Source organism: Hibiscus syriacus, unplaced genomic scaffold (genome assembly GCF_006381635.1).
Source record: "Hibiscus syriacus cultivar Baekdansim isolate YM2019G1 unplaced genomic scaffold, ASM638163v2 tig00013285_pilon, whole genome shotgun sequence".
Classification (NCBI taxonomy): domain Eukaryota; kingdom Viridiplantae; phylum Streptophyta; class Magnoliopsida; order Malvales; family Malvaceae; genus Hibiscus; species Hibiscus syriacus.
In genome coordinates this window covers 1,477,632-1,497,418 of record NW_024062299.1, presented here as the reverse complement: position 1 = coordinate 1,497,418, position 19,787 = coordinate 1,477,632, and the positions used below count along the sequence as shown (strand labels likewise).

Genomic DNA, 19,787 nt, shown 5'->3' with positions numbered 1-19,787 from the left:
CTAAATTAATCAATAAATCATTCCTCATATGTAAATGGTTATACCAATAAAAAGAATTAGTCCAATTTTTACCACAATTTCTTGTTAACTCACCAACTGTATTGCTAAAAAGCTTGTATGATACCTTAGTTAAGAATTTTGATAAATAAAATTAGGGCCAATATTTGATGCAACAATGTGCAATTCTATATACTGTAATAAATGAATTCATAAAATATTACTAATTACTCATTTGACGAGTAATAAAGGGATTATCTCAAAATCTTGTGAGTAAATTCCATAAATGCCCATAGGAGCACGATTAATCTGTTGACTAAAGAATCCGCATGTGCAATCTAAAGAGACTCGTTTAAAAAGCACATACCGTCGAGGCCAAATCTGACCGTACACATCCTTCCTCGTGTATCGTCGGTCCCAAGACCACGGACATCTGCAATGGAAACCGGAGGAAAAAAACTGAGTTAAATGAATGCAGAATGCAGCTTATAAAATATTGAAATGGTGCACGAGATTCAAAGTTTATGACCTTCGGATGAGTACAGCTCGGGAGGGAGTCGTACGGCAGGGCAACGGAATTACTTCGGATGTCTTGCTTCCTTGCCAAGCAAGAGTAACTAGCTTCGTTTTTGTTGCTACGGAATTGCCGATCGAGTTTGATTTAACGATACCTGGTTTTACAAAACAATAGAAATGGTCATACCTTCTTCTTTATCACGTAATGTTCAAGATAAGTGGGATTGGATCGGGAACAGCCATTTATTTACCTTTGATGAACCTCCATTAGCGGTGCAAGAAAATTCACGGCCGTATTCTTCGATATCAGAAGGTAAAAATAGCACACCAAGCTAGAAAGATTTATGCAGAACAAACATAATCTCGATGCTTAGTTGGCACAAACGAGTTGAAGGGTCAAATAACGAGAAAAGTTGAATAAACGCGATGCATTCATTTGTAGATTATCAACGTTCTTGAAATATTGGGAAAATGCAGAGCATTGACAACGTATGTACCTCGTAAGAACGGATCATCAACTGAGAATGTTCTTCTGAAGAGCTCCCCAGGCAGCTTTGCTGAGATTTGCAGAAGTTAGCAAGAACCAACTGCATCCATGGAGAAAGTTTTAGAACCCAGCACGAGATGGCTCGAAGTCGAACGTATAGCACAGGCATAGAAAATCTTAAAAATTAAAAGCTTTTGAAAGCATGATGTAGGGGCTGAATGAATCTTACGCCAGTTGTTGCCCTTGTAGCGGGTAAACGTCTTGATATGCGGCATTGCACGACTGAAACGCCCCAAAAAAGAAAAATCTTAAGGATCACAATGCTGATGATATTTCACAGCTTAATCTTTCACCATCGAAGAAATAGATATACCAGCGGCCGGTATGGCTTGCCTTCCACTTTGCCCAATACTTCTTCAAGAATCCTTTTTCCACATCTTTAGCGGACTTGGAATTGCACTTCCAGCAGCATACCCTAGGAAACAACGTAGAATAACAAATATAAAAGAAATTTCACTTGACGAGAAGTAGTATTTTTGTTCAACATCAACTTGTACCACTAACGAATTAGTTAAAGCCAAAAAATAATGTTGACACCGCGGAACCTACTTGATAGTACCTCTAAGGAGCATCTGACGTCCTCATCAGTAGGCCAAATTATCAATGGCTCCCCCAATCCAAGGGGAGTTTTATCTTCTGAATAACCCGATGACATTGAGGTTGCTAGCTCGGCCATCCATTTCTCGTCCAATGAACCGAGGGAGGAGAACTACAATAACCAGAACAAGAAAAAATGGCATCAGTGAAAGCAAAATATGTACAACTACTTTCTTCTCTTCATCTATAAATACCATGAAAAAAGGTCCCATAACTTGATGAGATTTCATTAAAGTTCGATCCCCGAGCTTTAAATTCAATCCAAATCACTGCATGACCACACATCACTAGAAGTCCAACAATACCTGATAAACTAGAGGAGATCTCTGGAAGTCTTTATCAAATACACACTCCTGGAGAACAGTACGCATCTTCATATGGCCCCATTTTTCATATTGGAACCCGTATGATATCCAGGGACGGATGCAATTAATCGAACCTGAAAACTTTCAAATAGTTTATAGGGTCCCATATATAGTTATGATCTGTAGGTATAGATCTAAAATATAACATCAAACAAATAAATTTATACCTTTGCCTCAGTGTAATTGAACTTCTTGAAGAATGTGGAATTAATGTTTAAGTCTCCTAGCGCTGGTAAATTAGCAGTGAACTCTGGCCACTGTAAGAATTCCAGAAAAGAAAGGCATTGCTATAACTATTATCAAATAATACACCACGACATATACCCGTAAGTAATTGTACGAAGGGAGAAATGTTTAAAAATTTGCTACCTTCAATGTGCTGAGATAGTCAATCAAGTCATTCTCAAATCCACATCCTTTTGCCGAGTTACTTTGATCTTTCCATGGGAAATCTTGCATCCATAAACCTTGACTTTTATTGTTCCAGTCAACGTATATTAAGTTTGCTGTATGAACAATAACTCTCACTCCTTTAGGATACACAAGAAGCATTGCCTTAGAATGGTGTGTGCCAAATGAAATCGGTAATGGCGGCTTGTGTAGAATCCAATTGTTAGGCTTGCTTCTCTATATAAAGAACAGCAATAATGTGAAAATCCAGAAATCGAGCTTCCAGCAATAAGAGACATTTAGACCCTATAGCTGACCTTCATAATATCCAGCCTGCTATCACCTTCCCCATGAATAACCAATACATTGGGAATTTTCACAAGTTTCGGACATGCTAAACGAGGCAAGATGCGGGAACAATGTTAGATGTACGAAAGCAGTATAAACCGGATATGAAAAAAGAAAAGCTCATAATCAAACAAGAACTACACCAAAATGAGACGTTGATAGAATAAAGAACATCATAACCGAAGTTCTTACACTATGTTACTTGAGGAACTGAGTAGCAGATGGCATCATAAAAGTTAAAGAAAATTCACCTGATATTAACCAATCATATCTACCATGTAATTCGAGAGGACCGCAAGAAGAACATCACCCTAGCAATGTCATAAACAATCAAGCGGTGATATATTCAGTAAAATAACATGAATCACTAATACCATTACCTCAATCACATCCCTATGGAAATAGAATTGGTATTTGCCCATGCTGGCAAACCTTGAACTTTCAAGAGACAAAATGTATGCGGTAACTTATCATTCGGAACCTGAAAACCACGAATAGCCTGAACACAGTTCTGCTCTTTGATGCTACTGTCTTGCTCCTCTGCCTATCAAATTAGAGCAAACCCATCAAAACCAAAGCTTTTAAAAGAAAAAAATATATAAGCAAAAACTTCAAATTTTAATACCTTCAACTGATTAGCCGAGTTTGCTTCATTTTTGGAGCCTTGATTTCGCATTTTCTTAGCAGCAAGTTCCGGGCTTTCTCCATCGCTGTTAGCTTCATTAAAAATTCTCTTCTTTTCCCCAGTTGATGATGATACGTATCTGAAAAGGTGATGACCGGAATCAGCTCTATGATATCACCATTGCTAATAGCAGCATTTTGCGGGAAGAAAGCTTCTTTCTCACCTTGCCGTACCTAACAACCACTGGATTCGTTCCCTCCTACAAAAACTCCACCAATTGATCAACAAGAGAGAGAGAGAGAGAGGATAAATTATTAAAAAAGAATGGAACATTACGACGAATAAATCGGCAGAGCCGTCGGGGGAAGCAGTTAAAGCAATGTGTTTGCTGCTGAGTCTCTTGTCGGGAACGGAAACATCGTTGCGGCCGATGAAATTGGGGCCGTGGAAGAGCGGGAGCTTAGGGAGTGAAGTGTCTTCTTCGAGATTGTTATTTACAGCAACCAAATATCCAATCTGCTAACAAATAAAGATACATTTTAACCATGAAATTAAAAGAAATAACAATAAAAAAGAGAATTATTTTAAAGGGGTTATTGACCTGTGATCGAGGCATGGGTGACGGAGTGGCGCTCGGTGCATGAAACAGAGAAACAAACGGTGGCTTCAAGAGAGTGGTGTCGTTCTTGTTCTGGCCTGGGCTTTTGGAGATTATTTGCAAACACGAGCAAGATAAAAGTTCTAATTTAATTAATTTCGAGGTAGTGGACTTTTGGGCCTGGAGGTGTGGTCCGGTGGGATGCACAGCAGTCCACTGATATAAGTAGGCAATGGTGGGGTGGCAGCTCGGAAGAGAGAAGCCAAATCCATGGAACATCATGTTGCACTCAACTTAACCTTTATCACATTGGATCGTAACATTAAGAATCAGAGTTTTTAACTAAACACATTTTTTTATTACTTTTTTCTCTTCTAGAAAAATGAAAATAACCTTTAGTTGTAAAGTGAGCTATTATGTGTATGGAAATATGAATTGTAAGCGCTCATAATTACAGTAGAATCGAATTAGATTTTGGACAAAACTCACTTCTTTGTGTGTAAAGACGTGAATGAAATCAAAATCTTGAAAGGCTTAACATATAAGCATAGCTATCCAATGACAAAATGAACTTTAAAATTTAGAAATGTTTAACAACTATGCTTTTACTACTCTGGCACAAGAATTGGATAGGGGTATCAAAATTTGGTAATCGGTAACAACCGTGTAAATAAAAGCAGAATCATGATACGAGTAAGACGTGGTTAATTTTCTTGAATGTTGAAGTTCCCGCAAACAATGTGGTGCGATAAAGCTCCCTATCTTCTGCGTTTGTTCTCTTTCCGCATTTCTGCTAGGTAGCTATCTAAGTTGGACTTTATCCATAACCGTCTCTGAACAAGATCTTCCTTGGTTGATTCATCTAAGGGACACGAATAAGCCTTTATTAAAATACGGGATATGGATAAAACCGGGACTTTGATAAGTATATCTGCTAGTCTACAAGCCTTAACTCAAACCATAGAAGGAAAGATCTATAATGCATGCACTTTACGGACGGTCCCATGATGATATTGTTGCGATACAATTCATATGGTAATATGCAAAATCTTTGATGAAATGAAGCATTTACTCTGACTAGTATAACAATGAAAATTAATATTTGGTAATTACTATGTTGATCACACATGCCAATATATGATTCTATCATCTATCAATCCTAAGTTGAAGTCCCCAAAAATGGTGTCCGTTTTATACAAAATGAATTTAAAACAAAGTTACCGATGTTTAGCCACGCATCAAGAGGAACTCTGAGGGAGTTTCTCGTCAAGTAAGCTGCGTCTTCCCAAGAATATGGAGCTTTCTTCACCTTGTATCTCCAGAACCAACAGCCATACCACAACAATAGCTGGAAAGACAGAAATTTAGTCAGTGACCAACTTCAGTCTAAAATGAAGTTTTCATACTAATACAATAACAGCAAGTCAAACACTCAGCTATACCCAACATATTTGGTATTTCACTAAATTACTAATCTTAACCCAAAATTGCAGCTATTTAAGCTCCATAGCACGTATTCTAACCTTGCCAATAGTGTAGGGGAGAAGAATGAAACGGACACCGATCAATTCCCAGATGGATGGCTTTTCAGCTCCCTTAATGTCCAGCTCAAGCTCTTTGCTGAGATCTTCCTCCTTTTTCCTACAGTTAAAATACGGGTAATTTCTATTGAAAAAGAATACAAAGTGAATAAAGGGTGGCATGCGCAGATTGCTGAAAGAGTGTTTAATGTAAACAAAACCACATTCCTCCATGTGTGGTTAATGTAAACAAAAACTAAACTGCTCTGTGTCTAATGTAAACAAACCACAATATTGTAGTACAATGTTAAGGGCTAAAACTGAAAAAACGTAAATGCAGCATACTTGTCCATTTGCCTGTTGCTCTTCTTCTTATTTGTGGTCCCTCCATTGCGTTCAAGTTCCAATGCCCGCAATCTGTTTTTGTAAGCAGGTGTCTTCTTAACCATATCTACAGCCTGAATCCAGAGAAGGGAAAGCGGGAGAAGCAATTAAAGGGTCAAACGAAGGGAAATGAAAGCACTTCTATGCGACATACTAGAAACAGTTAAGCTACAAAATTCTCCTGTGATGCTTTTTAATTATCATAACTAGCTGAAGAGGGGAGGGTAGAGTTGAATCTTTGTTGCTGACTCTCTACTCTTGGGGTAACAAGCAGTAAGGTAAGCTTGAGTTGGTAGCATATACGACAAATTTCACATTGTAAAAAGTTCAGTCTTCCGAAGTGATATATCTACCAATATCAAGCATGTCCGCCAAACATTGACATTCAGAAAGGAGCAATATTTGGATAATACTTGATGTAACTCACCTGATTATACCTGGTCAACCGATTGAAATATTGAAACACTGAAAGAATCAGAAGAACACCAACCAGTACTGCACGCGTATCCTAGAAAGCACGCATATTGAACAGAAAGAAACAAGTAAATCCCAAACCTTAATCCAACCAGAAAAAATACTTAATAACTGCAGATATAATAAAATAACCCTCACCGTTTTGTGACCATAATATGCACGGTAGTAACGAGCAGTATTGTAGAACACCTAAATGATTCAGAAATTTGATGATTAATCTTACATAGAAAGGTCAACTGCAGTGAAATCAAATGATCCATCATCCATGATAGTAACAAGTGTGATAAAGCCACAAGAAAAGACACAGTTCACACATCACAGAGCATAATATACTTCCAAAATGTCTTAAAAAAAATCACCTCCTCCGGATGTGCTATTGCATAATCATACTGCTCCCTTGTAGCATCATCTTTCAATATCTGCAACCAAAAAATCCACGTTACAGGGAGACACAAATCAGAAAATCACAAATTTACTGTAACGCATAAGAAGAATCAGTAAATTGAAAGAGAAGGGACTGAAGCTACCTCATACGCATTGGCAATCTTCACAAAAAACTTTCTCGATTCCGGATCTGGATTCTTATCCGGATGACTAAAAAGGAAAACAACAGAATTTCTAGTTAAAGATACAATTAAATCAATAAAAAGATCGAAGCTTTTTTTCTGTAATAAGAAAAACTCACTATTTCAAGGAGAGCTTGTAATAAGCTTTCTTGATCTCCGAGGCATTAGCAGCTTGAGAAACCCTATAAAACATGAAAGTGAAATTAAAATTAAGAAGAAGAATAATAAATTTTGAACGGCCAGAGAAATTTATGACAGAGCTGACCCTAGGAGATCGTAGCAATCGTCTTCGTCGCAGTAAATAGCCGTCGACGGTGAGATGTAGAGAAATACAACGAGCGTCAATACGACTGCGCACCACCGTATACTTGCCGGTGGCGCCATCATTTTTTCCCTTCTATTGTTTTCCTCTGAAATGCCTTTGTAATTTTCAGCGGTTTGAACTGAGAAGATTAACAGATTACAAACATGCAGCATACATACATCACCCCTTTGATCTATTTGTCCAAAAGTCAACCAATTGACTGATTTAGATTTTGGGCCCGTTACCGGCATATGTTGGGTCGACTGTTACCGGCGTGTGTGTATATATATATGAGTCATCATGAGTGTAAATAAATGGTTGAAATTAACAATATGAAATGAGAAGGTATTCATTGGAAAGAAAAAACAAGAAGTCAATTTTAGTAATCTATTTTCACTCATTCAACTGTCTTAAATCTATATAAAACTAAAAGAATTTTAGCTATCTGCAACAAAATACTATCTCATATATATATATATATATATATATATACAACGTAAAGAAGACAGTGAGCTCGTGAGCGACTCTTTATTTAGAGGGTAAGTATCTCATTGCTTTATTGTTTAGGATTGCTTGTATTAAGGAGATTGTGTGTATAAAGTTCGCACGAATCAATTTACCGCAGTAGTTAAAAGAATCGTTGTTATTTCTATAGATAATGAGTTTGAGCATCAACAACTGCAAGAATGATTGAACGTCAATTATCAAATGGATGAGAGTACTTAACATATATATTATTTTGTAATCACTTTTAGTTTAATTAAAAAAGAAAAAAATGTATATAAAGTTTTCTAAAATGTATATTAAATGATCTGATTAAATCTCAATTATGAAGTATTTGGGATATTCTTGACTGAGTATCAAATTTTTTATAAGTATTTTGTCTCAATGTAGTGGTGTTCTGCTTTCTTTTGCATATTACACTAATAATTTTGTCAAAAAAAATTAGGTATATTTAAAAATATGTGATTAATGGATATCGATTTTTTTTTATTAAAATACATTTTGAGCTGGACTGGACCTGAATATATGATTTAAACTTAAATTTTAGATAAAATTTAGGTCAGTCTGCGTAGATCTAATTCACTGGGTTCTCAAACACGAGCTCTCTTTTCTTTCCAAAAAAAGGCTTAATTCAAGTAAACATCCCTAAAGTATACCCAAGTTCTAAGTTAGTTCTCGAACTTCAAAATATCAATATCATATTGTAAATTCTAATATTGGGAATTAATTGCATTGTACATTCTCATACTATGATTCTCATTTTAAATTGACCTTTAAAGTTTTGTACATTCTAATTTCATCCCCAAATTATTACTCTTATTCTAAAATAGTCCCTAAACTTTTAAACATTCAAATTCATCCCTAATCTATGACTCTCATTCTACATAGCTCTTCAAACTTTTGAATATTCTATTTCGTCCTCAAACTCCTGAATGATTTTGAGGGAGGTTATTGGGACACTCAAAAGTTTGGGACCAAGTTTTAATGAGTTTCATATTTTTGAGGATGAATTTGGAGCGTTCAAAAGTTTGAGATCAATTCAAAATAAGAGTCATAATTTAGAGATTAAATTAAAATATTCAAAAGTTTAGAAACTAATTTAAAATAAGTATCATGATTTGCGGATATATGATGAAATTAAGTCGAATATTGATCATGTTCTTTTGTCCTTATTTCTTACTTCAATTCCTTTCCACGCTCATAATTTAAGTTATTGTCTCTAAAATATCCAATTAATAAAAATATAATTAATCTTTGATGTTTCAATTCTTTTAAATTTTATCTTTTCAACTTTAATAAAATTGCACTTGAGTCTTTAAACTTTTACCTTATTTACAATTTGGTCCATCTAAAAATTATCACTAAGTCTAAAATTAATAAGAATCATAACTAATTTTGTATGAACCATCATTCCCAACTGTCCATATTTAAACCTTTTTAAAAAAATATATCATTGTCCTAGTTGCTGAAACAAAAAACTGAGCTGAATAGTAGACTGGCTACCTGGAAGACTGCTTTGGAAGAAAAAGGTCTAAGGATCAATATTGAAAAGACAGAGTATTTATGTTCAAACTATAGTGTGAACCAAAACAATGAAGATGTGGAAGTATGTATCGAAGGACACGTTCTCCCATCAAAGGATTGTTTCAAGTACCTAGGGTCTATGATACATAAAAATGGGGGTGTAGATGATGACGTTTCACACCGTATAAAGGGGGATGGCTAAAGTGGAGGGTTGCTACTGGAGTCTTGTGTGACAAGAAGATGCCTCTAAAACTTAAGGGAATTTTTTATAGAATGGAAATAAGACCAGCGCTGCTGTATGGATCAGAATGTTGGGCAATCAAGAAGGATCACGTAAGGAGGATGGAGGCCGCAGAAATAAGAATGCTTCGATGGATATGTGGTAGGACTCTGTGGGACATGACACCAAACTTTGCAATTAGGATGTCCTTGGGGGTGGTGCATGTATCCGAAAAATTGGGAAGACTACGGTGGTTTGGGCATGTCCTTAGACGACAACCGTCGGATGCGGTCAGGAGGGTAGAGTCGATTACAGCCAACGGTGCCAGAAGGAGATGACGACCAAGGAGGAAGTGGGTAGACTGCTTGAGATATGATTTGAAGGATTTAGCCATTACCGAGGACATGACCTCTGATAGGAAAGTATGGAGACTTAAGACCAGGGTAGCCGAGTAATGTGGGTCACATCCATAGGGTGTAGCATCTCTTCCTTCTTTTTAATTGCCTTAGTAGTAATTTCCATTGACCTCTACTTTTTATTCGTTTTTGTCATTGGATTTTATGAAGGCTTAGAACTAGGGTAGTGGAGTAGTGTTGCCTTAGTTTAGGTTTTAACCCATTTGACTTTATTCATTCTCGTAGTTTGCTATCGATGACTTCTGTGTATCCTTCTCTGCATATGAAGATTGTTCAACTATGTATATATTCATTTATACATGCATTGTATTTTATCTTTATTTTTAATTTTCTGACTACCGGAGGTCTTACACAGAAGCTGCTCTCAACCTGGCGTTGGCAGCCTACTACCCTACCTCCCCCTTACCCCATTGCATATGGGAATAAGGTTTTGTTGTTGTTGTTTTTATTCCCTCTCTTTTAAAATAATCGTTCATTTTGTACATAATTACACGAATAATTTTAGTGTCTATTATAAAATAATATGGTATATATAAAATAAAAAGTAAAATAAAAATATATTAAAATCTTATTTTATTTTGATTATATATTTTGTATACGTTTTGTTGAAAACATTTTGATATTTTGATATAACAAATAAAGTTAAATGAATTTTAAGATTTTCCAAAAAGATTTTCTAAGTATATTCGATATAATTATTCGAATATCAAAATATTACTCCAAATCTTTCAAATGTCATTTTTAATCCTTACTCAAGTGTAAAATTAAGTTTTAATCTTAAAATAATTTCAAAACAATTTTACAAAATATTTCGAACCATTTCAAAGCCAAAAATTCCAGATTGCTCAGAGGGAACCGATTCCCCCCCAAGGGGGTACCGATTCCCCCTGAATGGTTTGACTCCTAGAAAAACAGAATGCTCGGAGGGAACTGATTCCCCCCAAGGGGGTACCGATTCCCCCCACGCTTCAAGCAGAAATATTAATTGTTTTCACACTTAAACGGCTCCAATAACTTCATTAATGATCCCCAACGTTCAGAAGTGATTCAAAGTGTATTTAAACAAGCTTAGAAGCCATTAATCAAAAACAAGAAACAACAAGCAACTAGAATCAAGAGAGAATAAAAAAGAAAGCATCAAACCTCAAGTTTGAGCATTTCAAGCTTATTTTTCATTCAATATTCATTTTGCTTTCAAGAACATCATTTGTGCTCAATTGTATTCATACCTTGTGAGGATTTCCTTGTAAGTTTGCAAATTTGTATTGTTCTCTTTGGGAGAGAGTGTTCTCAAGAATTTTGGGTATAATTCTTGAGGGTTTGTAAGGTTACTCTTTATCCTCAAAACAAAGACAAATTAGTGAATTTGTGGAAAATCCTTAGTGTGGATAGCTAAGGTAGTGGACGTAGACTTTGGTTGAAAAAGTCGAATCACTCTAAATCGATGTGCAATTACTTTCAATTTTCTGCAAAAGCTTCCACCAAATTTGTAATTGCAATTCACCCTCTCTTGACCGATTCAATCAATCGATTAACTCAACACGTTTAATTCAAAATATATTACGCACAAATCAAGTGACTTTTGTGGTAAAAGAATTGTTGATATTTTTGAAGACTCGGGTACAAGCACCATAAATGCCAAGAGTGTGAGCGTTCAATGTTAAGAGGTTGAGAGTTATATTTAAACATGTATTGTATTGTACTTACCCCAGATTAATTAAAAAAAATTAAAATTTATTTTTGGTATGTGTTATCTTACTTTTATTTTTTAAGATTAATTTCCATAAAAATGTTTTTCTATATACTTTTTATTTTTTTTATTAATTTATCAAATAATTTGAATTGATATTTTGCTTATTAATTTTCTACGTTTATTTTTATTAAATTATTTGTATAAAAATTTTATAAAAAATATATAAATTAGAAATAATAGATAAAATTACATTTCTATAAACTTTCATATAAATATTTTCACTTTAATTTTGAGAATTTATCTTGTTAATAAGAAAATATATCTCGCGGATAATTTGGTAAAATATATATTACTTTTATCTTATATTCTTTCAACCAATACTATAATTTTATGTTCCTATCAAATAAACCGAACAAGATAATATAAAATTTTCATTAATTTATTAAATAATATTAAATTTCGATAATCTTATTTTCAAAATCAATATTATATTTAGTAAATCAAAATCACTCGAAAAAGGCTAAAAGTAACAAGTTATTGGGTTTTGCCTTTCATTAATAATATGGCAATCATGGCAATATTCACAGAAAATAGCACTTTTTGGACGTCTATAGTTCAACATTGTCGATCACAAATAATAGTTTCTTGTCTGGAGATTTTTTTTTGGTAACATATGATTTCATCTAATTCAATGATTAAATTTATTTTAATTTATATTTTAATAATTATGAGTGTGCGAGAAGGATTAAACTTAGGTTCCTTGGCTATTCATGGAGAAGCTTAACCATTGAGTCAAGTTGATTTTTTTGGACTAAGGTAAGTAATATATTGTATATATTTTATATCTTAGTGTAACTTAAATTCTTAATATTTTATATATTTTAATTTAAATCCACATACTAAATTAAATTCACATCTTAACATTAAAAATATTTTATTTTTATCTTAATTATTAAATATTTTATTTTTATTTAAAAAGTATATTTAGTCTTATTTTAGCTTAAAATATTTTATTTTTATCTTAACTTATTTAAATATATTTTATTTTTATTTATTTTTAATATTAAGATATGAATTTAATTTAGTATATAAATTTAAATTAAAATATTAATAATATTAAAAATAATTATACACTAAGGTACACAATATATACCCTATGTCGTTTAACTTGAACCCAAAAATCAACTTAGCTCAATGATTGAGCTTCTCCATTAGTAGCCACGTTATGCAGGTTTGAACCACTTGCACCCTTTTGTAGCACTCTTAATTTTCTTTTCACTAGAGGGTGGTACTCATCACCCTCTTATTAGTGAAAATAAATATATTGAACCAAAAATTAAGATAAAATTAAATAGTTAGATGATCTGATTGACAAAATCAAAAGATCAATGATAAAAATAAAAGGACTAAATAGTTAAGTAGTCAATTGTATAGTTTACTCTATTTTTTTCATCTTTCCTTCTCTTTCCACAAAAACATGAAATCTCTTATTCCTAGAGGAGAACGATACTTTATCATGGGTGAGAAATTATCCCGAATCAATGTTTTGGACCAAATTATATATTTTTAGACGAAAGAGATTAGACTGAAAGAATTTATTATCCTACTTAATTTTAGATTTTATCAAAATTCATATAATTATTAGAGATACTAAGAGATGAACTGATCTTTATAATCTAATTTTCCTCGATTTTGAATTTAATCCAGATCCAGTGTAACTAAGAATTAAATGCTTCTTTTCATCATGTATTCTAAATTCCAATGGGAGGTGGTGACAACATGATTTCGTAATTATAACCCCAACTATAAGGAGACAAATCCATGTCATAAGAACATGGAGGAATCGAAGACCCCAGCAATGTCAAATGACCTGTTGAGCAGGTCGGCATGGGGAGGAAAGAGGTCTAACCCCCGCGTGCCCAAATTATTGAAATCGAATGCGTCATCGAATCATCGGGGAGGCTCTTAATAATTGAGTGGGAATATAAGATTTAGTCCATCAAATTATGCTAAAGAGTGGCCCAACAGGGGGCACCTAACAATGACATGACCTGCAAGTCCCATCCTACTGCGCAAACATTGAACCTAATTCAGCCCTCGCGACCGCAACAACCTTGGCCACCATCGTCAAAGGTCTGAGAAATATTGATCATGTCCATAATGTCCTTTTAAGAGTATGCCACATTACAGACTATTGAATTTTGAACAGTGTATCATCCATATATTATTGTATTTTTAATCACTTTAATTATAGTATTAAGTTTTAATTTTAACTTAGTTATACCATTAAATTTTAATGACATTATGATATCGACAGATTTTTTTGTCATTGTGATGACGTAGATAAACGATCTCATTTTGGTGCAATTATTGATATCCAAAACGATGTTGTTTTAAATATTTAACTTTAGGGATGTATCAATTTGTTGTTAAACTTTACAACAATTCACTTTTGACACTAAACTTTATGGGTGTATCGATTTTTCTACTCAACTTTTAAAAGTTTACTTTTTATCACCAAACTTTTATGATCGTCATTAGCAACCAATCTTCGCCTATAACCGATCGTCATTCGTGGCAATATCAATATCAAAATATTCACATTGTACTCTTTCTTTTTTGTCTAATCGGATTGATTTTTTACGAAACTCACTCAAAATCGACGAAATTCATCTAAGGTTTGACGTGCTAATACTTCAATCTCCTCTGACGATCGTTCGATGAAGCTAGTTTTGAGGTATGTTGTTCGTCTTCTCAAAATAATGTTTCTCACTGTTTATATTTTTGAACAAACACCCTAAATCTCTCAAATTTGAGAAAGCCTCCAAACCCCTAAAAATGGTGGATTTTTTTTGTTTAGTTTCGTAGATTTCAAGTGTGCTTCGTGAAAAATCAATCCTAGTGAAAAAAGAGCAATAAAATGTGAACGTTATGATACCTATCTTGTCGCGAGAGGCCACCACTGATGGACAATGAATCACATCCTATAGCAACTAAAAGAGTACAATGCTAAAAATTGAGTCGTTTAATAATTCAATGACAACATCAATATATTCATAAAATTCAGTGTCTAAAATGATGTCATTTTAGGCACCAGTAAACAATGTCATTTTATTTATATCATTATACATTTGAATTTTAACGATTTAATAATATAATTGAATGTAAAACTGAAATTTAATGTTTTAACAAAAATAATTCAAAATTTAAGATTTTCTTAAATGGGGTCGTAATCTTGATTTGATTTCAATTTGGCACTCTGAATGCAGCAGTACCAAGTTTGATAATGGAAACTTTAATCATTCCATTATATTAATCAAAAAGTGGTATGTCATCACCCAATGTCTTTATTTCCTTGTTATTGCATACCAAAAACCAATAATTTTGCTTAATACGAGAATCCAAAAGTAAAAATCTGTGCCTTTACCCTATTGCAAATCAATGTGATGTGTGTCTGACCCAAATATTAGTACATCTCGAAAAGACCCAACTGGCCATCTCTGCTCATAAAAATGCATAATTGACACAGGTCGTAAACAGTGACAAATTCATATAAGGACGAAATTATATTTTGAACTATTAAATAAGAGTAAATTGTACCATTAATTATTTGGTGGAGAGTAAACAAGGTTTTGTTAGTTTGTTTACGCTTACTCCAGAAAAGGAATTCTATCTTTTTATTTTAATTGTTGAGAGTTTAAATTTATAATTTCTCCCGTAAGGAGAGTTTAAACAAAATTTTTGGTATAAACCTCGTGAGTTGTTATAAGGTTACGCCTTACCATTAAAGGTTAACAAATCTAGTGTATTTGAAAAAAGTTAGTGTGAATATTAAGGTAGTGAATGTAGATTTGATTTTTAGAAGTTGAATCACTTTAAAATTATTGTTTAATTTTTATTTTTTATTGCTTTCACCATAAAATTTTAAAAAGATCATTTCACCCCCTCTTAATTTATTTCGATTGATCCAAAGAGCTAACACAAACGATTGACGAGGAAAGAAAAAAATGACATGGAAGATAAAAAAGTACTAAAGAATCCATGAAGATTATTGATATTTTTAACAACCGATGACTAAAATAAGAAGGAAAAAACATAATCTTAATGATGTTTTTGTCAAAAAAAAATCCAGTGACCAAAATAGATAACAAAAACAATAGACCGGTGATCAATAGTGTAAACATAACCTTAATGATATTTTTTAACACTTGAGTGTATGAAATAACCCACAATTGTAACATTAATTTTATAGATTCACTCTATATGAATACATCATTGTGTCCTTACCATAACACAAATTATGATTTACATATAAAAAGTTTTAAATCAATGTCGAGTTTGATTTTAAAACTTTCACTTATAGTTATTCCATAAATTTTGGATTGAAAATGAGTCCATTAGCCACCCAAGCAGTTGTCTGTCTTCCTAAGTCTTCAAATAGTTTGCCCAATCAAGATTCAATAGTACATTCTTTCATGAGAGCAACGATGAGAAAATATTGTATCCCTTTAAAGATGAATTAATAATCTCCGTCAAATTAATATTTATATGATCGTATCGATATACCCATCGTATAATTAAGTCCACATATTTTCAGGGATGGAAATTATATTGTTATAACTATTTTTGTTATTTCTTTTCAATTCTTAACATCTTTTCAATTATATTGTCAAATTAATATTTAAAGTTTTTTTATGAAAACTTTAACTCTAAATTAATTAAACCATAAATTAACAAAATAACCTTTCACACTGATCGAACGTATTATTAGATAAAATACATTCAATCAATCATATTTTTAAAAATATAATTGATAAAATATATCTTTACTCCAAATGATACATTTGATCAATAGTGAAATAATCTAAAAAGAGTGGTGGATTAGAATAATAATGTTGAAGGGAAAACATTTTGTTCACTTTCATGTCAACTATTTATGGAAAACAATTAATATGCCTAAGAAAGGGAAAAGAGAAAGAGACCGGCAGACCCAACATGAAGTTGAGTGGCGTTGTCGCGTCAACTCTGTTGAGCCAATTATATGCTACTCCAACACATTCCATATATATGCAACTTGACTTTTATGTCGGGTAACGATTAACAGTCCTTCATACCCGATTGCATATACTTGGCCCCCACCCTTTCCAAATTAAACCACTTGTTTTCCCTCAATTGTTGCCCCCACCCGGCCCCCTTTCCATAATTAACCCACTTATTTTCTTTTGTTTCTTTCTTAAACTTGGGTTAAAGTTATTAATTTTAGACGGATTAAAATCAAAACCAATAATAAGTTTGTAACACCTACGTACCGATGCGGGTGATTCGATCTAATGTGTGGTATCATATTAGGGTCACTAGAGTGATCCACGATAAAAATCCGTGAAAATTTAAAATTTCTGTTAAACACGTAAAATCATAAAAAAAATTATAAATAATACAAATTCAGAGAAACATTCATATGTTATAAACATGATTAAAACCATAAAAGTTTCAGAATCTAATATAAAAATAGAATACAACTTACATGCCCCCTAATCACATGTACCATACTTCGCAAGCAACGCCGATGGAACTCCTTTACTGATGTCGATAGCTGAATTGGTTCAATTCTTTTAACCTGAAATGGTGAGTAAAAGAGTGAGCTTTGGGAAGCTCAATAATACAGAACTACCAAGTGATGGTGAAGGACATGCATATAATAGGCAAACATAAAAATTTCCTTATCTATTCAGACATCTAAAGATTTCGGGATGAGTTGAGGTTTCACTGATATTTCTTCGAGTTAAAGCCATGAAGATTTCAGTTCATAAGAACATTTAGAGTACTAAGTTTTTAGGAGATTGGAATAAGATGTCTAGTGTGTTCCAACCAAAACCAATGAAAAGTTACATATCTTTTAAAATAATAACAATTTAAAACATATTTTTAAAACAATAGTAGAACCCTTCAACCGAACACCTTTATTCAGTTTTCCAAAACTGCATTCATAAAGACTTACCCTAAGCACACCGCAAAGGAGCCACCCCAAGGGAATGCCTTGGGGCCTGAGAGCCTACCCAAGAAAGTTTCTCGGGGCCTCAGAGCTTACCCAAGGGTCACCTTTGGTCCGTAAGGAATTACCATCTCGATCAGTTTGAACCTATATAAGGAATTATCAGTTTAAAACAGATAAAACATTTACATGTCACATAAGGAACACCGTAGAAGATCTAGATATTATTCGGAGATACTTCGTATTTATCAAGTAGGGAACCATGAAACTTTTGTAATTTAATAGGATTTTAGAATCAAGATCATACAATATTCATATATTTTTCAGATGCAATTGAGTATCAAAAAGGCATTCAGAATCTTTTACATCAGAATTATTGAAGATTTAGACATAACATGAGTGTTCCCATTATTCAGGCAAACGAGGGGCATTTTAGACATTTGATTCTTGGAGAATTCTTAGTAATTTAATCTAATAAGAGTAGAGCGATGGTTTGTGGTATTAAAGATTATGTATTGAATTATTAGAATTTCGAGTTCGATTGAACTACATATCCCAATACTGCGACACTTGTTAATCATTAGGACTGTAATACTTCATTATTATTCACTTCTTATTATTAACTGAACCAGTTGATCTGATCAATATCAGAATCATCCTTGATCAGTTCTTGAGGAGACAAATAGGTATTTTGTTGGTATTTATTTCATTTCCACATTGTAATAGTATCCCAAAATGTCCAACGACTTGGGTCGTGCTCAATAACCTTTAGAGGTAGTACATAATTTAGGTTCATCGATGTTCCCATAGTCTATCCAACGACATTCACTTAATCCAAGTCCTAAAGGTATTTAGGTCATCTCGTTATTCGAGGTTATTATAATCATTTTGAGGTCTAGGCACATTAGTTATTTCAAAACTTGAGAATAATCAATCATTTAAATACTTCAATGACATGTCGCACTTTTAGTAATCTAATCTTCAAATGACCATTCAAAAAAAGGGGATCACCACATTAAGAAATTTCAAATGTAGAAGTTTATTTTTAGGGTTTTTCAAATAGATCAGGAATTTAATCGGTAATTCCAAGGTTCAAGTGAATCATAATTTGAGTTCTCAGGTCATCTCCATTATCATATCCATCCATAGTCCATTTTACATTTTAAGCGTATTAACATCATTCCAATCCATTCTGTCAGTGGCATTACTTCCAATAAATTAGGCTTCAAAGTATTATAGTTCCTTTAAAGTTCAGGGTACTTTGGTTATTTGAACATTTGAATTTATTTCATAGCTCGAGGACATTTCGATAATTCCTTTCAATCTAAACAATATGCACTTTTATGATAATTGGTCAAGTATGTCATTTCTAGGTTATTCATCACCATCAAGGGAAGTCTTGGTCTTTTACAGTACAAGGACATTTTCATAATTTTACCCCATAAGGCTATTTTTGGTAAATTCATATCCAAATATTCCCAGTATTCAATCTTTAAAGAAATTAATCAAAATTTACGAATCCTAAAGTCATTTCATTTATTAATGAGTCACTGAACTTATAATTATTTTTTTATCAATCTTTCAGTTTCTTATGCGAGCCATCTGAGTCTTATACAATTTACTGTCTTTTTACCGAAATTCTGTTCAAGTCCTAAAATAATTAATTTTACCCAAAGGACCAATCATTTCATCGATGCAGTTACCAATTATAAACAAGTTACGGAAAGCATGCAAAAGTTAGTAAAATATTACCTCAATTTTTGTGCTCCACCGATCAAACATTTAAAATCCATTCGATCACTCTCGAACTTGAATTCAACATCCAATAATTCATTGGATACATAGCAACCGAATTTACATCAGAAACTGAACTTAATTGAGAAACGAAACTGAATTCAAAGGTAAAACACTGAAAAACGGCTTACCGAATGCTAATGGATAATTTGACTTAGACGAGTTGACTCGATCTGGTCAAACAGACCCGATTCAGACCGGGTTGACCGGTTCAGGCCGGTCCAGACCTACTGGACCAGTTCTAGAATGTTTCCAGGGCAGGGAAAGAAGCGCACGCGGAGGCGCATGGCAGCAGGGACGGGCTCGGGGTGGTCGGCAGATTACTCCACTAGGAGCTACACACCATTTCATACCAAAATCAATCCAAAAACATCAACCAAACAGAGCCAAAATAAACGGAAACATTCGGGACT

General features: G+C 33.4%; 2 protein-coding genes and 1 pseudogene across 2 annotated transcripts; all 3 read right to left on the bottom strand.

Moving 5' to 3' along the window:
- Nucleotides 1–228: 228 nt before the first annotated feature.
- LOC120205897 (tyrosyl-DNA phosphodiesterase 1-like) lies at nucleotides 229–1,169 on the bottom strand. Its single transcript, XM_039205664.1, has 4 exons — nucleotides 1,011–1,169; nucleotides 765–845; nucleotides 527–669; nucleotides 229–430 (listed from the first exon to the last, which is right to left on the bottom strand). Exons 1-4 carry the CDS (start codon nucleotides 1,167–1,169, stop codon nucleotides 229–231), a joined length of 585 nt encoding a protein of 194 aa, XP_039061595.1.
- A 70-nt stretch (nucleotides 1,170–1,239) lies between these two features.
- On the bottom strand, nucleotides 1,240–4,073 carry LOC120205827 (annotated as a pseudogene).
- Nucleotides 4,074–4,627: 554 nt separating this feature from the next.
- On the bottom strand, nucleotides 4,628–7,378 carry LOC120206090 (chaperone protein dnaJ 50-like). Its single transcript, XM_039205841.1, has 10 exons — nucleotides 7,193–7,378; nucleotides 7,047–7,109; nucleotides 6,889–6,955; nucleotides 6,721–6,780; nucleotides 6,500–6,550; nucleotides 6,315–6,395; nucleotides 5,849–5,961; nucleotides 5,507–5,624; nucleotides 5,205–5,331; nucleotides 4,628–4,845 (listed from the first exon to the last, which is right to left on the bottom strand). The coding sequence occupies exons 1-10, from the start codon at nucleotides 7,312–7,314 to the stop codon at nucleotides 4,742–4,744; spliced, it is 906 nt and encodes a 301-aa protein (XP_039061772.1). The 5' UTR covers nucleotides 7,315–7,378; the 3' UTR covers nucleotides 4,628–4,741.
- Between the last annotated feature and the right edge of the window lie 12,409 nt (nucleotides 7,379–19,787).